The sequence below is a fragment of the Oryzias latipes genome, chromosome 1, assembly GCF_002234675.1.
Source record: "Oryzias latipes chromosome 1, ASM223467v1".
Classification (NCBI taxonomy): Eukaryota; Metazoa; Chordata; class Actinopteri; order Beloniformes; family Adrianichthyidae; genus Oryzias; species Oryzias latipes.
In genome coordinates this window covers 1,843,329-1,865,908 of record NC_019859.2, presented here as the reverse complement: position 1 = coordinate 1,865,908, position 22,580 = coordinate 1,843,329, and the positions used below count along the sequence as shown (strand labels likewise).

The window sequence follows — 22,580 nt, the reverse complement described above, 5'->3', positions numbered from 1 at the left end:
GCATCTTCTTTTTTTAGGTCTCAGTCTGCTCTGCTCGTTGCTACAGATTTATGCTTGGTATCATCGCTTTCACAGACAAGTTTGGGAGATATTTGTTCCTTTTTTTTTTATTGGTGCCACGGAGAAGTGAGCAGAGGAACTGAGAAGAGGATTGAGGTTAAACAGGACGGAGCAGCAGAGCCTTGAGCGAGAAGATGAGCCTTCAAGCTCTGAATTGGTTGGTCGGTTTGCTTTCCTTGTTTATTATTCTTATTCAGACCTGGAATATGCTGCCTCTAGGAATAATGGTATAATAAGAAGGCATAGTAGTTTTTAAGCTAATCCTAAGAAGTCAACGATTCATAATAAAACTACATTCAATAACTGATTTATCTCTTAATTTGTCTCATATGTTTTACTGCTTCGCCTCGAATGTTTCTCTGGAATTTTGAAGACTATAGTTATGCTAGGTGTTCATGTAATCCTTATGCAAACTCTGTCATAATGTACGTATTCTTGGAAGTGGGCCCCAGGAAGAATGCAATTTTACATTTGCAAAGACTAATGGGGATCCTTAAATAAACCATTAAAGAAATACCACATAAAATGCGTAAAATGTATTCAGCTGTGAACATTTTACTTGGTAAAAAGCTAAAGTTTGACTGTCGTTGAAGTCTGAAGACTAAAAGGACGTTTTCTGCACATGAATTTAAATTCTGTTTCTGTGTTAACAGGCGCCTGAGGAAGAAAGTCTCTAAAACGTCTAATGTTCTCAGCACAGACTCGTCTGTGGATTTCAACAGCCCTCTCTGTCACTCTAGAGCCGGCTGTGGTGCAGCGGTAGAGCGTTTCACCCACAAAGCTCCTGGGGTTTGAACGTTGATGTCATGTTCTGTGGTCCATCTCTTCACATGTACTGCCTAATCACACAAAGTTTCGGTCCGTTGAGAATTACGCAGTTTACGCATATTTTATTACGTGAATCTTACGCAATTACGCGTGTTTTTTTTGCGAGATGCATACACAAATTAGTGTCTTTCCATGACCGTTGCACGTATGTCTACTAAACATACGCATGCACCTATGATGTATGACATTTATATCACACATACGCCGCACGTCACAGTCAAATTGTGTAACTGTCGCACAAATCACTATTGAACTGGATATAAACAGAACAATAATTACGCACGGTTCATGTTCTATGTTTAATTCAATTTTCTTTATTTAAATAGCGACCCCGAATGGGACCAAACGGCCTACAAGATGAATGACTGTATTTGTACAGCCCAGTGTTACAACAATAGTTGTTGGTTTACGTGTTCTTTGCGTGGTTTATTCGTACTTCTTCTGTGGTTTTAATGTGGTTCATTTGTGATACATCTGTCAGAATTTCACGTAAAGACCACGAATTTTCAAACTTTTTCCACGTATGACGGATTTTCGTGACATCTTCAAATGTGAGTAGCAGCTGTGTGACACGGCCGTAACCCTTGTGCTATCCTGGGCACTTTGACGTTGGGAGTTGGGTCATCTAGACCCACTAGACAGTGCTCTGAACCTTTTTTCTTCATTGATTTGTGATCTTCACTGGTGTCCATGGATTACATGAAATCCTCTTCACCTTTGTCCTGTAGGGATAACATATCAATGTAAGGGTAGGGTCATTTTGACCCCACAAGACAGCACAATGGTTAATTCACAGCCCAGCTGCTCAGTTTTTTCCCAGGTATTTTTGACCCGTTTCCTGTCCCTGATTCCAGTTTAGTCCGTCTCCCTGGTGTTTTGGTCGGCCTTATTGGCTTCAGAATCTTAGACTTCAGATTTGTTTACCTTCTCTTGTGGACCATCTTCAACCAGGCATTGGATCTCCATTGCTGCTCTTCCTCCTCCCTCCTCTGAGTTGCTGAGGAGGCTGACCTCTTCTTACTCCCTTTTCCACTGAGATCTCCGTCTCCTAACAGTGTTCTCAGCATAAGAGGGGTCAGGGTGATCTTAAAACTGGACTTTTTTTTTTAATGGTTTCAGGTTCCCCCTATTCAACTGGTGGTGCAGAGAACTGTTCACTCCTTCGTCTCAAACATATCTGTTCATTCCTCTATCAGAACATTACCATTGTAAGACAGCAGGGCCACAATCAGAGTGTTAATGGGACGGACTGTGAAGCTTTGGGCCTTAAAGGAAGGTAGAAAAGTGCTAAACCAGAAGACTTCCTTCCATGTCTATCTGAAGTGAGAGCAAACATCCACTTCCTCTCAAATGAGTCTCTCCAGTTATACATCAAAATGTTTATAGTGTCTATAGCAGTAGCATACTTATCCGACTGAAGTAACAGAAACTCCGACTGTTTTATTTTAATTTGAGGATATCCATCTTCAGAACTTGTGAATCCCTATCAGGGTCACATGGTTGCTGGAGCCTATCCCAGACGGGCTCACCCGTCTGTCACAGGGCCACACACTCACATGCACACCTAGGGGCAATTCAGAGACACCAATGAACCCATGAAGCATGTTTTTGGACTCTTTTGGAGAAAACCAACGCCTGCACGAGGAGAACATGCAAACTCTGGGCAGAAAGGATTTAAACCAGAGCCTTCTCCCTGCCAGAGTGCTAACCACTACACCACATAAGCACTATAAAATATCATAAATTTCATCTCAGCTTCAATCTGTATTGAGGGGAAAGTTGGTTTCAAATAAGTTTAGGAGAAATTAAAAGAGGAAACGTGTGTCTGATCATAATCCACCCATTAGTCAGCATGAAATCCCACTTTTCTAATGAATTAATTGATTAGTTAAATTAAGTCGATTTGAAGAGAACGTGGATCCCAAAGCAGCTGAAACTAACACAATTCCTGTTTCTTTGTGTTGTTGTTTTGTGTTTGTTGTTGTGTTCTGTGGGGAAATGCCATCAGCAGCACAGAGTCACCGCGAGGCTGAGGCGGGAACCCAGTCTGGGATGTTAAAGCGCCACTGCTGAATTTATGGCTCTCATCATTGGTGCTCATGGAGCGGCGTTACGGGCGGAGCGGGTGGGGCCTGGCTGGGAACCGGGGAGGCAGACGGCGCTCGCTGACCGGAGACTCCTCTGTTTTTGAGTCCGGGAGCCGGAAACCAGACCGCATGTCTGACCCGGGGCCGGCCTGCCGCCGCCGGGAGCGAACCGCAGTCGTTTGTCCGATCATTCACACATGGATGCTGCCCGGTGGTAGGAGAGCGGGAGGGGGGAGGGAGGGAGTCGCCTCCGATCCTTTTTGCGCTCGCAGACCGCGCGCGCGGCAGCAGCGGTTTGGCCCTTTCTTTATCACCGGAGCCACATCCCCGCGGTGAGCTATGTGAACGCAGATCGACGCTAATCCGGATCCGCTGTCGAATAATTATGAACAACGCGCAAGATATGTCGCCCGACTTTGTGTTGATGCGCCTGGTTTCCGCGGCCGAGGACGACCGCTTGGACGCAGAAAACGGGAATGTGCCGCCGGGAGGAGTCGTGTCGGGGCTGGGGAAGGAGGTCCTGGCTCACAGCGGCGTCAAGGCGGGCTTGGACATCGGCCGAGACCCCGCGGGCCTCGAGCATCCCAGCGGATTCCTGAACAAAGCTCCGCCGAGCGGCGACGGCACGGCTGCACCTGACGCCGGGGGCACGGAGGGCCGAGCCCCGCTGTCCGCGGCTCCTCCTCAGCAGAGCTCCGTGGAGGCCCAGGGCTTCGACTTCGCCCCCAGCTCCGGCCTGCGGCCTCAGCTGCTCGTTTTCTCCAACATCATTCGGAACGGGGAGGGCATTTTGGAGCTGAATCCGCCGCGGGATGCGCTGGAGCAGAGCGCGGGCTCCGGCCCGGCCGCCAACAACAACCCCCGCAGCCTGACGGACGCGCAGCAGCGGCAGCAGGACCCGCAGGACCCCGGATGGAGAGCCCCGCCGCCGCTCTCCGTTCCGGCCGAGGGACCGGGAGCCACGGAGCTGTGCCGCCGGCATCGGCTCCTCGCCTCCCCGCCGGAGTGGCCCGTTCTGTCGGACAGGTCCACCCCGCTCACCGTGGTGAGCTCCGCGTGGGGATGCGGCGCGGCGGACCGGGACGGGGCCGTGTTCGAGCTGGCGCGGAGGTTCGGGGAGCTGGGAGTCGGCGCGGTCCCCAAGATGCTGTTCAAGGCGGGGGAGCTCCCGCAGTGCTCGTGTCAGGGCGCGCACAGGTCGGGGGCGGCGGGGGTGCCGCCCGGAGACGACCCCACGGAGACCAGCGATGCCCTGCTGGTGCTGGAGGGGCTGGGCAGCGGGGACGGGCTGGGCATGGACGGCTGCCCGGAGGACCAGGCGGAGGACGAGGACGGACGCCGAGACTTTCTCCTCCACCGGAAGCGCGAGGTGGTCCAGAAGATGACCGGAGCCTTCTCCATCAGCAGCTTCCAGGTGGAGCTGAGGAGGCAGGTGGAGGAGCCCGCCCCGGAGGCGGGGGCGGCGGCTCAGGTGTGCGCGGCGCACCACCCCGCCCCCGTCCGGACCCCCCCCTGGGCCGCGAGCCCGAACCCGAGCCAGGCGTCGACGCCGGGCAGGCGGCCCGAGCGGTGCGCCAGCGCGCCGCGGACTCCGACGCTGAAAGTCCCGGGGAAGTCCAAAAAGGGCTCGCTGAAGCTGCGGCTCAGTAAACTGTTCCGGACTAAGAGCTGCAGCGGCTCCAGCCACCTCCTGGACAAGAGGCCGTCCGTGGCCTACTCGGTGTCCTCCGCTGGGAGTCTGGTGGACATGGCGGGTTCCCCCTGCGGAGAGCACGACCCAGACAGGTGGGACACTCAGAGGACACCCCCAAAACGAGCCTATCACTAATGCATGTCACAGTGAAATATCTGCTCTCACTCATTGGTTGAATGCTCCGTTGTTTTTCCTGTTTCTCTTTCTTTATTCTAGTATCATCCGCCATTTTTTTTCTTTTTCTTTTGGTGCTTAACTCCTTCTACAATTTTTCAGCTATTTTAACATCCAACTACTCAAATGTTCAGCTCTTTCAGCTTTTTCCAGCTGTGACTTTTGGTCCTTCAAATCCTTGAACTTTTCAAGATATTCCAGGATTTCCAGGATTCTTTGCCTCCATTGAAATTCATGGGGAATCCTGGATGCAGAAGCTCGCGGGTTCGAGACCCGGCTCTGGCATTTTTCACAAACTCATATATTTTTGTTATTGTACTGTTTTCACTTTACTTATGGTCAACTTTGATCATTTCTTTCTTTATTTTGTGCCAATTATTACCCTTTAAGTTTCATTTTCATTCAGTAATACAGCATCAATCCTGCATGTTCTTCTGGAAACGCAGCTCCTTCTAGTTAGACAATAGATTTCAGGTGAGTTTCTGACGAGTCGATGCTTCTGAGCTCCTCTTCTATCTACTTTCCAAACATTTTCGTGCTGTCAGATGTAGGGAGTTTTTAGACCTTTGTGGTCTGTCCTCCTGTTAAGCAGCACACCGACAGAAGGCTGCGATTAAAAAAACATTTCTTCAAAAGCCTCCAGAGTCAGAACTTAAGAGCTTCAGCCAAACAGACGCTGCAGGATTGATGCGTATCCTCCCAGGCTCTGCTGCTGCTGCACTAACGCTCCTGCTGTCTTCTCACATTCTTCTTCTTCATCTTCTGGATGTCTCTCCTGCAGCCACATCCATCCCAGACTGACCAGGGCCCAAAGTGCCTTCAACCCTGCCTCCCTCTCAGCCTCCCTCTCTGCTTTCACCGGTAAGAGCCGCTCCAGCTTCCCCTCTGCACTAAAACCTGTGGCTGATGCATGAAAACTTTGAAGAAGTTGATCAGATCAGCTCAGTTCAAGAGAAGGAAACAGAAGGTCTGACAGTCGCTGAGCTGCAGGAAACGATTGAGACTCAAACCAAAGATGAGAGGAGCAGATAAAAACGTACTTAAACATTAAAAAGGAAACAAACGCTCAGAATGGGATGATGTAATTACACAAGAGTGTCTAAAGTGAACAGAATTTAAAAACGTGAACCAAATGTCCACATCTGAGATGGACGTAAGAGACGTCAGATATGTCCGTTGGTGGGAAAGTTGTCCAACTATTTAATGACTTTAGTCCAAACTTGAAAAAGTATCAAAAAGATTCTGAGGAATTTCTGTCAACAGTGGACAGAAACCTGTTTCTGTTCCTCATTACTTACTCTCAGGAATTAAGGTGCAAGTTTCAGGACTCGGTCCGGACCAACAGGCTTTTCCAGTCTGAACACATCCTTAGATTCACCGCTGCTCACAGAGAGGAATTCGGTTTCCTCTTCATCGGGAGGATGAGTGTGCTGTTGGGACACGGAGCTCTGCTCTCACAGACTCTAGTCCTTCAGCTGGACTTTCACGGCCTTTGCAGGCTTGTTCTCAGCGACACATATCTGTTCTTGGGACGGCTGAACAGCGTCCAGGAGTTTTCCAGGAGCTTTTCTCTCTCATTCCAGTTTGTCAGGACTGTAAGACACGTTGAGACTCTTGGCGGACTTCGGTTATCTCTGTTTTTTGGTGATGAGGAGTCATGATTATTGCTTCATGAGCTTGAAGTTTCAGACTCGAGTTCTTCCATTCATCGTTAAAATGACTGTCATCTTTTTTTGGGCAGGGGTTTCACAGAGTTTCAGGAGTTTATTTCCTTCTGATTTCCTGCAGATGTGACTCAGAATTTCCCTGTTCACTTCCTCTGGAGGTAACAGTTCTTTTAGCATCATGTTTCTTAAAGTTCCGGTCAGTTGCCAGACCTTCTCTGCTATTCTAAAGATACGTTGTTTTTTTTTAATGAACCTGCTGTGAGCTCTTCAGACTTTTCAGTCTGATTCAGAGCAACCGTCCAAATTCTGGAGTAGCTAACAGTTTGGGTGTCCAAACATTAACGCCTTTGTCACCTCTGCCCTTACGGGTGGACAGTTACGCGGTTTTCTGCAAGTGCAAAATGGTCAAACATGTATGAAATATCAAGGTCGCCGATCGCTCGTTGACCCTGTAGAGAGAAAATGTTCGTGCACAGTATGGATGGAAGGCAGGCGTGTCGCACGTATGGATATTTCATCTTTTCAGCCCAAATCTGCGGACTGTGATGTGCGCATACGGCGCACTTCTCACGCTCAAATTGCGTAATTGTCCCACGAATCAACATTGAATTGGATTTAAACAGCACAATAATCAGGCGTGGTTCATGTTTTACGTTCAATTCGATTCAACTTTATTTAATTTTATTTATTTATATAGCGACTCCGAAAGGGACCAAACGGCTTAGAAGATGAATGAATGTCCTTAAACAGCCCAATGCTACAACAATAGTTTAGGTGTTGTTTGCGTGGTTCATTCGTACTTCTTCGGTGGTTTTAATGTGGTTCATTTGTGATGCATCTGTGAGGATTTCACGCAAAGACCACGTATTTTCACACTTTTTCCACATACGGTATGTATGTTCACGTATGACGGAGTTTCCTGTCCCTGATTACAGTTTTATTTCTGATAATGCACACCTTGAAGGCCATTAACCCGCCTATATAAAGAAATAAATATTCAACCAGTTTTCTGTACTTTATTCTTGGTATTTCTTTGGTTTGGATCGCTTTTTTTCACAAAATGTGGACGATTTGTGGTGCGGCGCGTTGTCACGGTAGCTTGCCAGCGCGGACCTCAACAAAGGAAAGAGATACATGTGCTTACTTTACTTAACCCATCACGATGGGTTAAGTAAAGCATCAGCTCAGAGAGAAACAGAAAGTTCCCCTCTAACCGCTTGTTTTTGTCCAGACGATGAAGCTAAAGTTTGTTTTGTGAGAAGCCGGCGCAGTGATACATGTGACCGGAACTACTTTTTTTCTGATTGGCTGCTAGGTGTGCATTAAAAAAGTGAAAAAGAAGTTCCGGTCACGTAATTTAAATGTTCTGTATCTCTGTATCATCTGGACAAAAACAAGCAGTTGAACTCATCGTGACCATCAACATAGATGTTGCTCTCCTTTGCTACTGCACCCGAGGTAAAGGGGCACCACGTAACAAATAGTCCGCTTTTTGTGAAAAAAGGCGATCCAAACCGTAAAAATAACAAGAATAAATGACTACAAACTGGTTGAAAATGTATTTCTTTTGTAAGTGACCATGGTATAGGCGGGTTAATGGCCTTCAAAGTGTGCATTATCAGAAATGAACTCACAAGGGGGAAGCCTGAACCGCGGTTCAGGCTTCCCCCTTGTGAGTTCATTTCTGACAATGCACACTTTGTCATACCACACGCGTGACGATGGTATGTTCCATTTCCACCTTGAGGTGGCCGTACGACCCTCATGCATGCGTGCATGTGACTCAGGCTTCAGGAGTGGACTCACAGTTTCTTTTCTTCAAATCCTCTCCATGCGGAGAGTCTGCAGCTTTTGATCCAAACTTTTTGGTGATGAAGTTCAAAGCCCTTTCTGTTAGCGTTCATTAAAATAATATTCCAGTGTGGGATCACATTCAAAAAGGTGTAAATAATTGTTTGTCTGCTGCAGGAGTTTGTGATTTTATTCCCCCTGCTGTGGTTAAATCCTGACTAAAAAAACCACACAAAAACAAATCCAGAAGCTTTTTTTTTCTTCTTCCAGTTTTGCGGAGCTTCTTTAGGAGAAGTGGCAGCTGGACTCAAAGGCAGGACAGCAGATTGAAAGTGAAAAATAAAAGCCCCAGCTGTTTTCCTGGCAGAGGTGGAGAAGTCAGAGGTGGGCGGCAGATGGAAAGCCGTGCCGCGTTTTTTATTCATGCAGCAGATTTCAGCTTGGAGACGTCTCCGTGGGGCTTCACAGTCTTTCAAACACAGATGACAGATAAGCAGCAGAAGAACTTGATGGACGTATGAAACGGTTCAGGTTGGATCTGAAACCAAACCGGCTGCAGTCGGTGGACGGTTCTCTTTAGTGGCGTTTTGCTCTTAGCGTCTGATTTGGCTTCCTCTGATGCCAGAAACCGACTGCTGAACGCCGTTTTGGTAAACAGAGAACCTGCAGCGTCTCAATTAACTTGGGATTGGATGTGTTTCTTTATTGCAGTCATTTGTGCTGATTAGCTGGGTGTAATTCTCCATAAACATCCTGCTTGGTGCACTTTCAGAAAATCTCTGCATAGAAAATAGGATTTTTTTCCATTTTTCCCCTGCAGTTTACGTTGTGGTTTTGCTTTTCATCAATTCAAAAAAAAAATCTGTTTCTGGCTTCAGGTGAGACCGTTTCTTTGGTGGACGTGGATATTTCTCGGCGAGGGACGATCACGCCACACCCTCCGACTCCTCCCCCTCCTCCACGCCGAAGTCTCAGCCTGTTGGGTACTTTTTTTCCGTCCTGATTGAATGTACATGTCCGCGTTTTTGTCATTCCAGCGCAAACATCCCGACAGGAAGCGGTTTCCTTCACCATTCTGCTCCGTTCAGACGCAGACACGTTTTAGGAATCTGCTGTAATCTGATTGGTGGAGACCAAACTTCATTTAAACCTGGAGGATTCAACGACAGAGAGATGAAAAAGAGAAAATCTAGCTTCTCTTAGAGAATTGGTTTGAATAAATGTATGAGAGTGTGACGGGTTGAGCCCTGGGTTAAGGGCAGCAGAGGAATATGTAATGTTAAATTCCTGAAACTGTTTGTTTTCTGACCTTTTAAAGGCGCCTTCTCACTGTGAGTCCCACACATGATGTGGATGCCTCATGATGAATATTTACTGATATTTCAACAATAGGAATTCATCGTTTTGTTCTGCCGTCTTAGCTGCCATGTTCGTGTGTGTCAGAGGTTAAATAAATGTCTTTATGGTTCTGAAGCCGCTGGAAAGTGGATCGTTGGATCTCGACTGCATGCCAGTACTTTTACTTTGACAGTTTCAAACACATGTTGTGGTTAATTTAAAAAATAGGTTTTATGATTTAGGCTTAGTATTCACTGTTATTTGTGATCTGCGGTCTAAAAATGGATTTTTGTAGCTTTTTGTTGTAATTTTGTAAAACACAGATCCAACCCAAACAAAACAAAACCCCAAAATTAGAGATTTGGCCAAATTGTGGTGAAAGTGAGTGTCTGGATCCCCCGTAACCGGACGGTTTGGGTTCGGTTTGTCTGTCTGACGCTGATGCTGCTCAGAAATCCTCCTCTCCTGACTCCTTCCTTCTTTTGTCCCGTCTCTCCTCCGTCCCTCCTGTCATCCTCACAGACGACATAGCCGGGCCTCAGCCCGGCTCCTTCTTAGTGAGCGTCATGGGCGCCTCCCTGCAGTCCCTCCCCTTGCCTCTCCCGCCTCCCCCTCCTCCCTCCCACGCCACCATCCAGCACAGCCTCAGTCTCAATGGTAAGATGTGGGCTGATGTGTCAGAGTTGAGGGGATTTTTTTGGGGGGGGGGATAAACTCTAAAATTGTGATGTTTTTGTTGGTTAGAAACTCTTTTCTTGTGTCTTTTTTACGTCTCTGAATCAGACGCTTTCCTGCGAGCCCTCCCTCATTCCAACCCGTCGCCTGCTGACGCTCCACTTCCCGCCAGACAGGCTCCGCCTCCCGTCCTCTGTGCGCTGCGGCGGTCTGAAGCCAGCAACTTCACTGCCAGTCTAAGAGAGCTGGAAAAGGTAAAACAGTTGCTGCTCGTCATGTGTTGTAGTTTTTAGTCGGAGGATTTCACGTAACAGACCGTCTACTAATGATTATAATTTTATAATAAAAAGACTTAGATTCAAAAATGTTCTGATCTGTCTGTGAGCTGCTTGGACTTGATTTTGTGAAGGCATCAGCCAATCACAGTTCTTGGTGACAGTCAGCTCAGATGATTCTTTTTTCTGTCTGAGCTCAAAAACAAACCGCGTCAGGAGACTAAGCAGTCGGTCAGGGATGTTTTTGCTTTTAGCAAACGCCTCGGGGCTGATCAATAACCAAACTGTAAGAATTGAACAAAGTTCCTGGAAACGAGGCGAGTGAAGCTCTGGTTGCATTGAAGAGGAGCGGACACGGCGTGGGTGAAAACCAGAAATCCAGATGTTCGGTCAGAGCAGAACATCGCGATCCAGAAACGTCGCTTCTCAAAGTCAGCAATCCGCTCCAGTTGTGCCTTTTGTTTAAACAGATCTAGGGTTGATCCGCTTCACTTCACACAGAGTCTAACAGGATCGTTTAAATCTATAAAATAACACTTTTTGTTTAGTTTTGTTTGAGAAAAACTCTATAACTCCTTAAGCTCAAATAAAGAGTAAACCAAAGCCTTTTGTCTTTTTAAAAATCAGTTTGGAAAACACCAATCCTGTATAAAAAGGTCACCATAGCAACTATGGTGATCAGACTTTCACATGATGGGATAGATGGGTGGTCGGATGCTGTATTTTTCAATAGGTTGTGTGTTTTTATCCAGAATATTATCTTAACTTTGACAGGAACATTATTTTCATGCAGCAATAATCACTGACAGAAAGCCAGAATCAAGACTAAGATCAGTCTCTACCGAAAAGACGTAACTAACTATAAGAAACTGCTGAAATGTGCAAAAGCAGAAGCCAGGTCTGACAAACAGGAAAGAGTACAGACACACGGCTTCCCTTCAAAATAAAACAGGAAGTTAGTCTGAACTAACTCAACAAAAGAAAATAGCATTAGAAGTTAAAATGAGACAGAAATGAACTTTCAAACTCCTTCAGGAAGACAAAATAAAGTTTATATTTGGCCAAACAAAAATTTACAAAAACTGTATAACATTACAAAAAGAAATTAAATACATAAAGCCATTCTAAAAAGTTTAGTGTTTAGTTGACATTTGAAACTGTGAAAGTCTGGTGTCATGCACAGTTCTGCAGGAATATTATCCATAATGAGGCCGCCACCCCCCCCCCCCCCCCCCCCCCCCCAGTGTTTCTGTCCTGACCTGCAGGTACATTAACCCTTGTGCTGTCTTAAATGACCCCACCCTCACATTGACGTGTTCTCCCTACCATGACAAAGGTGGATAAAGGTGGAAAGATTTCATGTAATCCATGGACACCAGTGAAGATCACAAATCATTGAAGAAAAAAGGTTCAGCGCACTGTCTAGTGGGTCTAGATGACCCAACTCCCCATGTTAAAGTGCCTAGGATAGCACAAGGCTTAAGCAAATGTTGGCTGTCAGACCTTAAAAATCTAGAAAAGCTGAGGACAGTTAAAAGGAAACTGGGTCAAGAACCCATTATAATATATTATATTATATTATATTATATTATATTATATTATATTATATTATATTATATTATATTATATTATATTATATTATATTATATTATATTATATGTATTTATACTAACTTATATTTACATACATGTGATTTCTTTAAAAAAAAAAAAAAACAGGAAGTTAGTCCAAACTAACCCTGAAAAGAACTGAAAAGAGACTAAATAAATGTTCAAACCTTTCTCGCTGAACGATTGCTGGTCCGTCTGCAGTGCGGCTGGTACTGGGGTCCAATGAACTGGGAGGACGCCGAGATGAAGCTGAAGGGGAAACCGGACGGGTCCTTTCTGGTCCGGGACAGTTCAGACCCAAGATACATCCTGAGCCTCAGCTTCAGGTCGCAGGGAGTCACACATCACACTCGCATGGAGCACTACAGAGGTGAGAGGCGTTCACACACACACACACAAACACAAACACACCTGTTTTTAGTGTTACTAATGGAAAACCAGGTTTGCAGCACAGAGAAGGTAACCTGTTCATATGTAACATGATATAACTTGAGTTCATGATTGTTAGATGAACTAACTCCATGTTTTGGTTAATTTGAATGTGAAATAATATTTGATTGGTAACCGCAGAACTAGAATATGACCTTATGACCTTCAGTCATGTGGTCAATGGGCCGGTGTGAAGGGCAAAGCGGTGGCCCAGGATGCTTCCCAGCAGATTTTCTGTTAAAAAGCCGTCCTCCAGTTCCATCTGGATGAAGCCCGTCTGCTGGACTAATAAAACATGTAGTTGTAGAGTTAGACACGCTCATTCTTTTTTACATCGCCTGTCCGTCCTGGGGGAGGATCCCTCCTACATGTGGACACCCCTGTGGTTTCTTCTTTTTCCCCCCTGGAATCTGTTTTTTTAGGAGTTTTTCCATACGGAGGGTCTGAGATCAGGGATGCTCAGTTACGTTTCGTCAGTTTGACCTGGCAACCAGATGTTGTATTTTATATCTGATTTCATGTTTTGGACAATTAGTGACGCCCATTAAGACAACTGTGATGTAATATTGGACACTTTTAAACAGAAATGAATTGAAATAAAGAGCCGTGAAAGGTGGTCTGTTTTCAGGTGCTTCTCATGTAGCGCCTTAACATGACAGCAGTCAGACAAGCCGAAAGAAAACTTTAAAAACTTTAAAAATCAAAACAATGAAAAATTAAGATAGTAAAAATATAAAACAAAATAAAAACCAATCAAAGCCATGACTGGTGCCCCCTCACTGGCTTCTACACACCCCTCACTCAATTTCTGCACCTGCCACCCTCAGAGCTCCATGTGATACATGGAAATATATACACATTTAAATAAAATACGTTTATATTATTATACATTTAAACAAAAATCCGTCAAAAAACCTACAACATGTTTTTCAAAACAAAGGCTTTTCGATTGGATTTATCTCTAAAGTATTAATTTTATGTTTCGATTGCCTGGAGGTGACCAACAGATCTATGTTTTTAAAAGAAAAAATCAAAGTACGTTTTAGATTTCCTTGGCAACAAAGATTGTTTTTTGTAACCCAGAGCAGACAGCTGGTTCCAGTTGCAGTAGTAGTCCACAAAGCTAAACCCAGGTCAGGCAGGGGTCAGTGAGGAGCGTGACGAGCGTGGGAGCATCAGAGAGGATACTAGAGTCTAGTCAGGATCCAAACGAGAGTCGGGGCAGGCGGCGGGCAAACGGAGTCAGAGACAAAACGGAGTCAGGAAACAGAAGCTCAGGTCCAGAAGCAACGCTCAGTAATGCCGGCTGAGAGGCACAAACCATACGTTGCAGTGAGCGAGGCTCAGCGCAGAGCTGAAGGAGACGGGGAGTGACTGCAGATGAGAGTCAGGTATCCGGAAAATGTGGGCCGGGGTTGCTGGGAGATGAAATGAACTCAGAACTCTGAAGACGGTTCCCGCCGGTGACCGGAGGGGGAGACAGAGTCCTGACATCTGACACCCAACAAGGGAGAAACCACTACAACGACCTCGCCACGCTAACGCCATTCAAAATCTACAAACTTTAGAAACCAGTTTTATGTTTGTAGCTGGTGCTAAAGATGTTTTTTTTCTTTTTCAAGATGGTTGTCTCCTCCTGAGGTCAAAGGTCAATGAAGCTTCGGTTGTGGTTTTAGGCTTAACCTGACAGGATGTGTGTGAAAGTTCGTGGAGATTGCTTGGATAAACGTTTTCTTTTCCCAGACTGCGGAAAATGTGAAAATTACCAAATTTCACACTTTGCCACAAATGGCTGCTGAGTTTTAGGTCAACTGTGGCCATCCCATAATGATTTCAAATCTTTCTTTAAATACCCACGCACCTGCGCTTTGGTTACATTTTTTAATTTTTTGTTTTTTTGAGCCTCTCACCCTGGCCGTTAGAGACCTGACAAACCGAAGGTGACGGTGATGCTGGTTTCAGGAGGTTTAACGCGTTTTATCTGTCAGCGCTCACAGTTTATATCACTGTTGACGTTGATTTCAAGAGCTTAGTGGACAAAAAGGAGGGGGGGGGCTATTTTATTGTGCAATAAAATAGGAGGAAGACGGATTACGGAACACAAACGGAAGTTTTTATATGAATGAAACTGAATTTTCCCGCAGCAGCATTTGCAAACAGAAACGCGTGTTTCAGGATTTCACCACATTACACTAAAGAGCCCCCCCCCCCACACACACACACACACTCAGCTCCCCATGCTCCACTGTCAGCGCCTCATGCATGTAACTTGGCCTTGCATCATGTGCTCTGCGCGGGCATGCATTACCCGGGTGAGTCACGCTAAAACATTCGTGCAATAGGGCAGAAGAGGGGGGCACATAAAACGCCGCAGAGCTGCAGGTCACTCTGGAATCAAAGACGTCCGCAGACAAAAGCAGCTCTCCGTTTCCACGAGCGACCCTCAGGAGGTGAGCGGAAATGGGCCACGCGTCCTGCTTACTGAGCGACGGCAGCGTTTGTGAGGATCGTTCTGAACGTCCAACAGGGATGCGGTAGAGAGGCTGCCGGACGCAACCTGCAGGGACAGGAGGCCGCATGCGCACGCGAAGGGGATCGTCCCGCAGTCATGCAAAACTTGAAAATGAAAACAATAAATAGTTGCTCCATATAGTTCAAAAACTGTTTCTTTGCTTTCAAAAAATAATTTTGCCTCAAATGTTTTCGCATGCGTAGTGCCTCATCTCGCTTTTTTCCTATCTTTGATTTTGCTCTCATGAGTTTCAGTTTAGCGTAACAAAGCCGCCATCAAACAGCTGCTGATTGGTCCAGATTGGTCCAGATAAATTGTAAAGTTATCAGACGTTGTGCTCCTGCTCCCCAAAAGATCCCAGACCTCCCGGAAAGCTCCTGAACCACAGAACACTTTGGCTATAAAAAGTAGCAGCGTCACTGTTGCCGGGTAATTTTTACCCGATATAATATACTTAACAAAAACATACTTTTACTAATAAATACATCAAAACATGACAAAACGTGATAAAATTGAATGGGTTTCTTTTATTTTCAACTGTGGTCTGTGTAACAAAATGAAAAGGAAAAACACATGAAGTTCCTAAAAACAAACTCAAAAATCACATAATTATTTAGGAATTTGAGAGCAAATAATTCCTAAAACATAATAAAAGGAAACATGGTCTTTGGTCCTCCCAGTCCTGGCACGTGTGCGACGTCCCTGATGAAGGCACAGACTCCTCGACACGCGACGTATTGAAATGCATGTAAATAGTTCTTCTGGGGTGAAAATCCCCCGGCGATGGCGCTCTAGGGTTAAACAAACGAGTTCCTTTTTTAAAAAGAGTTTTTATTAACGGGGATTTATGGAAATGTTGTTTCTACATCTTTATTTTTGATCAGATAGAGATGCATAAATGCTGATAGGACACACTCGGTCCTAGGTGAGTGCGCGTCCCCACCCCGACCAACAGTAGCTGGGATAGGCTCCAGCAACCCTGCGACCCTGAAAGGGCTTCAGCGGGTTCTGACATTCATTATCTGTCACATTTTTACTCTTCTTTAACATGTATTAAGTATTTTTTCCACAGAAGTCGTCATTTAAATGGAAGTGAAGGCAGAATAATACATTTTAAATTCTTGAACGGCTAAACAAAAATTGTGTTTTTGCCTTAAAATTCAAGATGTTCCCTGCAACAAAATATAGATTTGATAAATTGATAATTGTTTTTGGGTTTTTTTACGTATCAGAAAAAGCACAATGAACTCGTCCCACATTTGACCGATATCAGCTCAGTGGTCTAGTGGGAGAGTGTCCACCCTGAGTCAAATCCACAGTGGGGTCATACCAAAGACTCCTCCCTGCCAGACATCTAGCTGGCTTAACAGAGACCATGCTTTACCTGCTGCTGATTACCTGGACCAGGTGTGTTTGACCAATGAGAAGCCTTAATGGCAGGTTAGTTTGAAAACATGCAGGGCAGCGGCCATCGTGGCCTGGGGTTTGACCCCTGTGGATTACGGTTGTTGGGACTGCAGCTCATCACTCCTCAGCGGAGGGGTCAAACTCAGAACACGAGACGCTGCATGACCGCTGATAAGCCCCCACTTGTGTGTCTCCAGGGACCTTCAGTTTGTGGTGCCACCCGAAGTTCGAGGACCGCTGCCACTCCGTGGTGGAGTTCATCGAGAGAGCCATCATGCACTCCAAGAACGGCAAATTCCTCTACTTCCTGCGCTCACGAGTCCCAGGTGTGTCACAGACGCCAATCACAGGAAAAAAGGCTGTAGGGGCGATAATGAGCTACATTTACTCAGTTACCTTTAATTAAGGAACTACTAACTTTTCCGTGTTATGTAATGACTACTTTGAAGACAGTTAATCTTATTTTAAGCAATATTTTCTAATGAAACACGTTTTTTGATGATAATTCACGTATAATTTAACAACTTTATCTTAAAATTTGTAATTCTAGTCTTATTTTAATTATATGGTCTAGGAATAAGGATAGAATGTGACAGTATGTGACAATGTAACGGATTTGTTCACTTATCACAAAATATTATCGTATATGTTTTTAGCTTATTTTTAGCAGGACATTGTTTCTTCAGTAGCGTTTCTTGAAGCTCTTATTAGAACACTTGAAGACGTGTAAATAAACACGGCAGATTGTGTTATTTGAAGCCGTTTACATGTACTCCAAGCATGAGAGGGAGGCGTGTCATGATCAGCATGATTGGCTTGAACCAGGTTTGACGGTAAAGTCTGAGTCTGCTCTGAATGCTGCGGAGCTGCAGCACTGCACACGCTCTGCCTTTTACCTTAACTTTTGACGCCGTTGTTTGAAAACATTCCACGTTTGCGCTGAAGCCGGAGAGGCGTAAAGTGTGGCTAATTCCAGCAGAACGAGCAAATGTCATGTTCATTTTTAGAGCCACAATGGCCTAAATTCACTGCATCTGCAGCTTCCCCCTCCACATTATTTAGCTCTAAAACGGGATTCTATTTTTGTGTTTGTGGCTCTCAGCTGCTGGGGGGGGGGACAGACGCTGCTTTCAAAGACTAGCAGAGAGAAAAAAAGGAAGATAAATCTATAAATGTGAGCAATAGTCAATTCCACTCTGCCTTTGATTCTTTTTCCTATAGCACGGCAGCAGGAACGATGGGTTGGCCGTGGGTTCACCGTGATGCCTGCGGCCCGGGGGGGGGGGCTCGCCGGCCGGGTGGGGATGTGTCAGCGAGTAAAGTGCCGCTCTTTGTTTCAGGGCTTCCACCCACTCCGGTCCAGCTGCTGTATCCCGTGTCTCGCTTCAGCAACGTGAAGTCGCTGCAGCACCTCTGCCGCTTCTGCATCCGACAGATCGTCCGCATCGACCACATCCAGGAGCTTCCACTGCCCAGGTGAACAGTCCAGGACTTCCTTTCATTATTGACACACTTCTCAGGGTCTTCCTGTATTTTTTTATTTTTTTCACATACCTGACATGTTTCAAACATGTCAGGTATGTGAAAAATAAACACACAACCATGTCTGATAACAGAAGTGCCTAAGAACAATCGACTGATTTGATTTACTGGTTTATTTCCAGCATTAATTGTCGACGATCAAGCAGGAATATTAAAGCCATTTCGGAAAAAAAGAAATGCAATTGTTTAAAAAAAAAGAACAAAAATGTTAGAAGAAGAAGATCATTACTCATAATATTAAATAAATATGTTTGCAGTCATCAAATCAAATCAAAGTTTACTTGCGGAGCACTTTTGTTACTCAAAGTTTTTTACATAAAAACATAATCCAATTTTTAAAAACTTAAACGCAAGAAATCTGTATAAACCCCATACGATGCCCACCATGAAATAAACATAACATATAGTGATTATTAACTCAATTTAAGTAGAATTTGATTTACTGCTTTAAAGGTAGTGGGGACAAGCAAACCTATGTGATGCCACCCCCACTGACTTATTTCCTGTGATATTTTTGCATAATTGTCATAACAATAAATGTCAGGGATTGAATCTGCTGGACCCACAAGCAGACCGGGACTAGGATTGAAGTTATGCGGTTCATTAAACGTAGAAATGAAGGACTGGGGGGGGGTCAGTGTTCGTGGATTGTAGATCAGGTGAAGCGGCCGAACCTGCAGGAGGACAGTCGGTCCAGAGTGTTCTTCCTGGGGGAGGATGATGGCGAGGAGGAGATGAATCCAGAAGGTCTTGACGTGGTTTGAAGAGACTTGGCTTGGCTTTAAGTGGCTTGGCTTGGCTTGGCTTGGCTCAGCAAGGGTTTAGCAGTGATTGAGAAGCAGAGGAAGCGACATGGATGGACTAATAAAGGTTGTCTGATTGGATGCAGAACAGGTGTGACTGTGGGCGACCCCGGCACCTGCCTGACAACAAAAGTGGTTTAAATCCTGTCAAACTGTTCACGTGAAACGTGCGCGCTCTCTGCTGCAGCCTGACTGTGAGAAATGAGGACAACCAGTGTGTATTTTTCGTCGACGTCCTACGGGCAGACGCTGCACACGCACCCCGTGGTCGAGGAGCCCCAACACGTCAAAGAGCGTGTGTTATTTAGGAGTCGCAGGGGGGTTAAGCTCCTCCCCTCGCCGCTCCACAGACCCCAACATCCAAAAACCTGCAGAACCTGTAACGGGTCACCCTCATGCGGGTCGATTCTGTCTGGCTCATTTAAGAAAGTCTGTTAACACTAAAGCATGCCTTACCAAAGAAATAAAAAATAACCTCAATCTTCTTTTCTCTACAAAAAAGAAAAAGAACCAAATGAAATTAGTTTGTTTCATTTTTTAAATTGTTTTGTTTCTCTGCATATTTTCTTCCATAAATATATATTTTTAATTAAATTAAAATGTGGAAAAACCTGATAATTTCAAGATATCTTAAATAAACCTTACCTACTAGCTGATGCATGTGTCTGCAAACAGGTGAACATTTGCATTAAATCCAACTGCTGCCTCTCTGGATCTGATGGTAAACCATAGAAAATTGTTCCTTTTGTTCTTCTGCAGACCCCTTATCTCTTACCTGAGTAAGTTTTATTACTACGACCCGGAGGAGGAGATGTACCTGTCCATCAAGAGCATCCGTGGGGTGGTGGGGGCAGAGCAGGAGGCGGAGCCTCAGACGTAGCAGCGGAGATCGCCTCAGCATCAAGTGAGTCAGTTCTTTCTGCGGTTTGGAACTATTTTAGGACTTAGAAGAAGGAACTTCTCATTTCCCCATTCAGTTTTTCTTTCAGTTGAAGAAGCTTTTAGCAGAAACAGAAACGCGTCAGAGTTCAGATGAGGCCATCTGCAGCTGAAAAGGATCCTGTTTCTGTTCAAAGTCAAAGCTGCAAAGTGTAGTTTAGCTCAATTCATTTTGAAATATCGTCAGGAATCGTTAGAAACCCCAGTTTCTGGTGACCTGTGTGCAGGTTTCACACGGGGGGCAGATCTGTTGGGGTCTGCCGCTGTTCCAGCATCAGCCAATCAGGGAGCGTTTCCTGTTGGACTGGGATGGAGCTCCTCTGTGCTGATTTGGACTCCTCAGAGGAGAGCTGTGTGTTTGCTGTTTGACGCTAACGCTGCTGCTGCTGCTGCTGCTGATGCAGAGGACTCACGCCGAGGAGCGCCTGCAGAGACGTCCTCACCCAAAAGAAAGACTCGGAGCCCGAATCACAAACTCAACTTTCCTATTTCCTGCTGGACTTCTAAAACACAACATGCTGGTCAGTTTGTACAACCGTTGTTTGCCAACATTTGTTTGTTTTTCCTTCCATTTTGTCATATTGGAGGACTTTGGATTGCAAGATGTCTGCAGCACAGATATACACCCAGAGGCGGCGAACTGCACTGAACGCAGAACCCCAGAATCTGAATTTTACAAGCAAAAACATGTTTGTTTTGTATTGAAGACATTGATGTGCAAAAGTTAGGATCCTTTAAATGTGTTTGTGCAAAAACTGCAGATAATTGACTTATACATTATATAGAGTTTAAAAATCAAACAGGTGGTGCTCACTTACAGCTCCTACCGCCTCAGTGATCTAATTATCAAGCACAGATCTCCATAAATGATTTGTCAGTTTGGCGTTCTGGAGGATCCAGCAGTTTTTTTTTTCCATCTAAAAAAATCATTGTCACCTATTTCCAAACATGCAGATGATTCTCAATCTTCCCAGGAGTAAAGGTTCGAACCAGATTAGCTCAGGATTTGCAACAGTCTGACAAAACAAAACAAGGCTGCAAATCAGACTCAAATTTGGCTCATGGAGGATCTTCAAGACACTAAATAAAAATAATTGAACCACAGAAAGAGAGAAAAAACAAAAATACACTTTAAGTGGTGAGTCTGAACAACAACAGGAGTTAAGAACATTTAAATTCGTCAGTTTCTCTTCACCATTTTAGATAAAAATGTTGAATTAGCTATCAAGCACGGCAGTGGAGGGTTGATAATATGGGCTTTTTGGAGCCACGGGTACGGTGGCCCTGAAGTGCAAATCAACAATCACCCAACTTAAAAACGTTTTAAAGATCACAACAACAATTCAAAAAAGAAAAACAAATACTAAAACATTACATTTACAAATTCAAAACAAAATTCCAGAAACCAAAATGTAAACAATTTTGACGAACAAAATAATTTGAAAACAAAATGTTAAAAAATGAAACAAAATAAGAAAAGTTGGTATAATGGGACATCGTGATTGGATGATGATACGTTTTTAAGAGGAGGTAAAGGATGGAGTAAAAAAATAATTACACAATCACCAAACCTTCCCGCTTACAAATTTTGTTTCATTGTTTAATGTTTTTATTTTAAGTTTTTTGGAAATTTCCTTTTGTTTTCTGAAATGTTTTTTTTTTAATGTTTTGGTTTCTGGTTTGGTTTTTTTAAATTTATTTATAAAATGTTGCTTTTTTATCACCATATTTTTTTGGAGTATAAGTTGCTTTTTTTTGCATAGTTTGGCCAGGGGTGCGACTCATACTCAGGGGCGACTTATTGTCCGAAAAATAAGATATTTGTTTATTATTTTTTAATTGTGATCTTTAATATGAATTATTTGTTGATGTGATTAGAACCCTGACAGGGGGCCATAATGACAGATCAATAATAGCAGCCATAAAAGACTCCTAATCATAAAAAGTGGATCAAAGAGCCGCTCCAAACTGGACAAGCGTTTATTTTTATTTTTTATCCATCATCAAATTGTTACATGAAAAGCTGTTTCTGATCTGAGGTATGTGTTAATTACTGGGCCTTAACTTTTGCACATAACTGAGAGTTCTGTCATCCTATACAGGAGATGCATCCATTTATTTTTTATCATCAGATTTTAAGAACAGTTCTTTTTTTTAAACCAAGTTTGACAAAATGTCAAAAGACAAAAACGCCAATTAAGACTCGATGAAACTGAACAAACAAACCAAAGACAAATCCTGTTTATGACCACAGAAAACTTTAATCTCTGGTGGGAGTTTATGTTTTTTGATTTCCCTTTTTTCATTTTGAACAATATTTTAGTTATGAATGTTATGGATATGTTATGGTTGCAGAAACCTCAGCGTCCCTTTCAGAGCACAGGTCAGTTTCTTGAAGCAGCACATTGTTGGTAGAGGGTCCAGGAGTGGCGCCCGGAGCCCAAAAGCTGACGAAGTTCAAAGGTCAAAAGATGCACAGAGTTTTTCATTTTCAGAATTGAGCTTGTCCGTAGTCATCAAACACTTTGCTACTATTACGGACAACTCAAAAACCAAAGTAAGGGGATGTGATTCAGCGTAGCGGTTACGTTGATATACCAGACCCATCAGGCATTTTGTGGCACCAGCACCAGATTTGCCATGGAAGGACCTCAGGACCCGCTCTTTCAGATTAAAAAACACGTTCGCCACGAAAAAAATCCAAATGAGCAAAAACGAGCAGCCACATGGACCGAATCTGAGAACTGGGG

General features: G+C 44.5%; 1 protein-coding gene across 2 annotated transcripts; it reads left to right on the top strand.

Moving 5' to 3' along the window:
- The first annotated feature begins 1,556 nt into the window (after positions 1 to 1,556).
- On the top strand, positions 1,557 to 20,713 carry socs7 (suppressor of cytokine signaling 7). 2 transcript variants are annotated; one of them, XM_023956542.1, is made up of 10 exons: positions 1,558 to 4,760; positions 5,624 to 5,703; positions 9,179 to 9,283; positions 10,161 to 10,295; positions 10,422 to 10,567; positions 12,400 to 12,568; positions 16,744 to 16,872; positions 17,887 to 18,022; positions 19,651 to 19,795; positions 20,058 to 20,713. In XM_023956542.1, the coding sequence occupies exons 1-9, from the start codon at positions 3,361 to 3,363 to the stop codon at positions 19,769 to 19,771; spliced, it is 2,421 nt and encodes an 806-aa protein (XP_023812310.1). In that variant the 5' UTR covers positions 1,558 to 3,360; the 3' UTR covers positions 19,772 to 19,795; positions 20,058 to 20,713. The 2 variants fall into 2 exon arrangements, with proteins under 2 accessions (XP_023812324.1, XP_023812310.1); XM_023956556.1 differs by lacking the exon at positions 10,161 to 10,295 and having other exon boundaries at positions 1,557 to 4,760.
- The last annotated feature ends 1,867 nt before the right edge of the window (positions 20,714 to 22,580 follow it).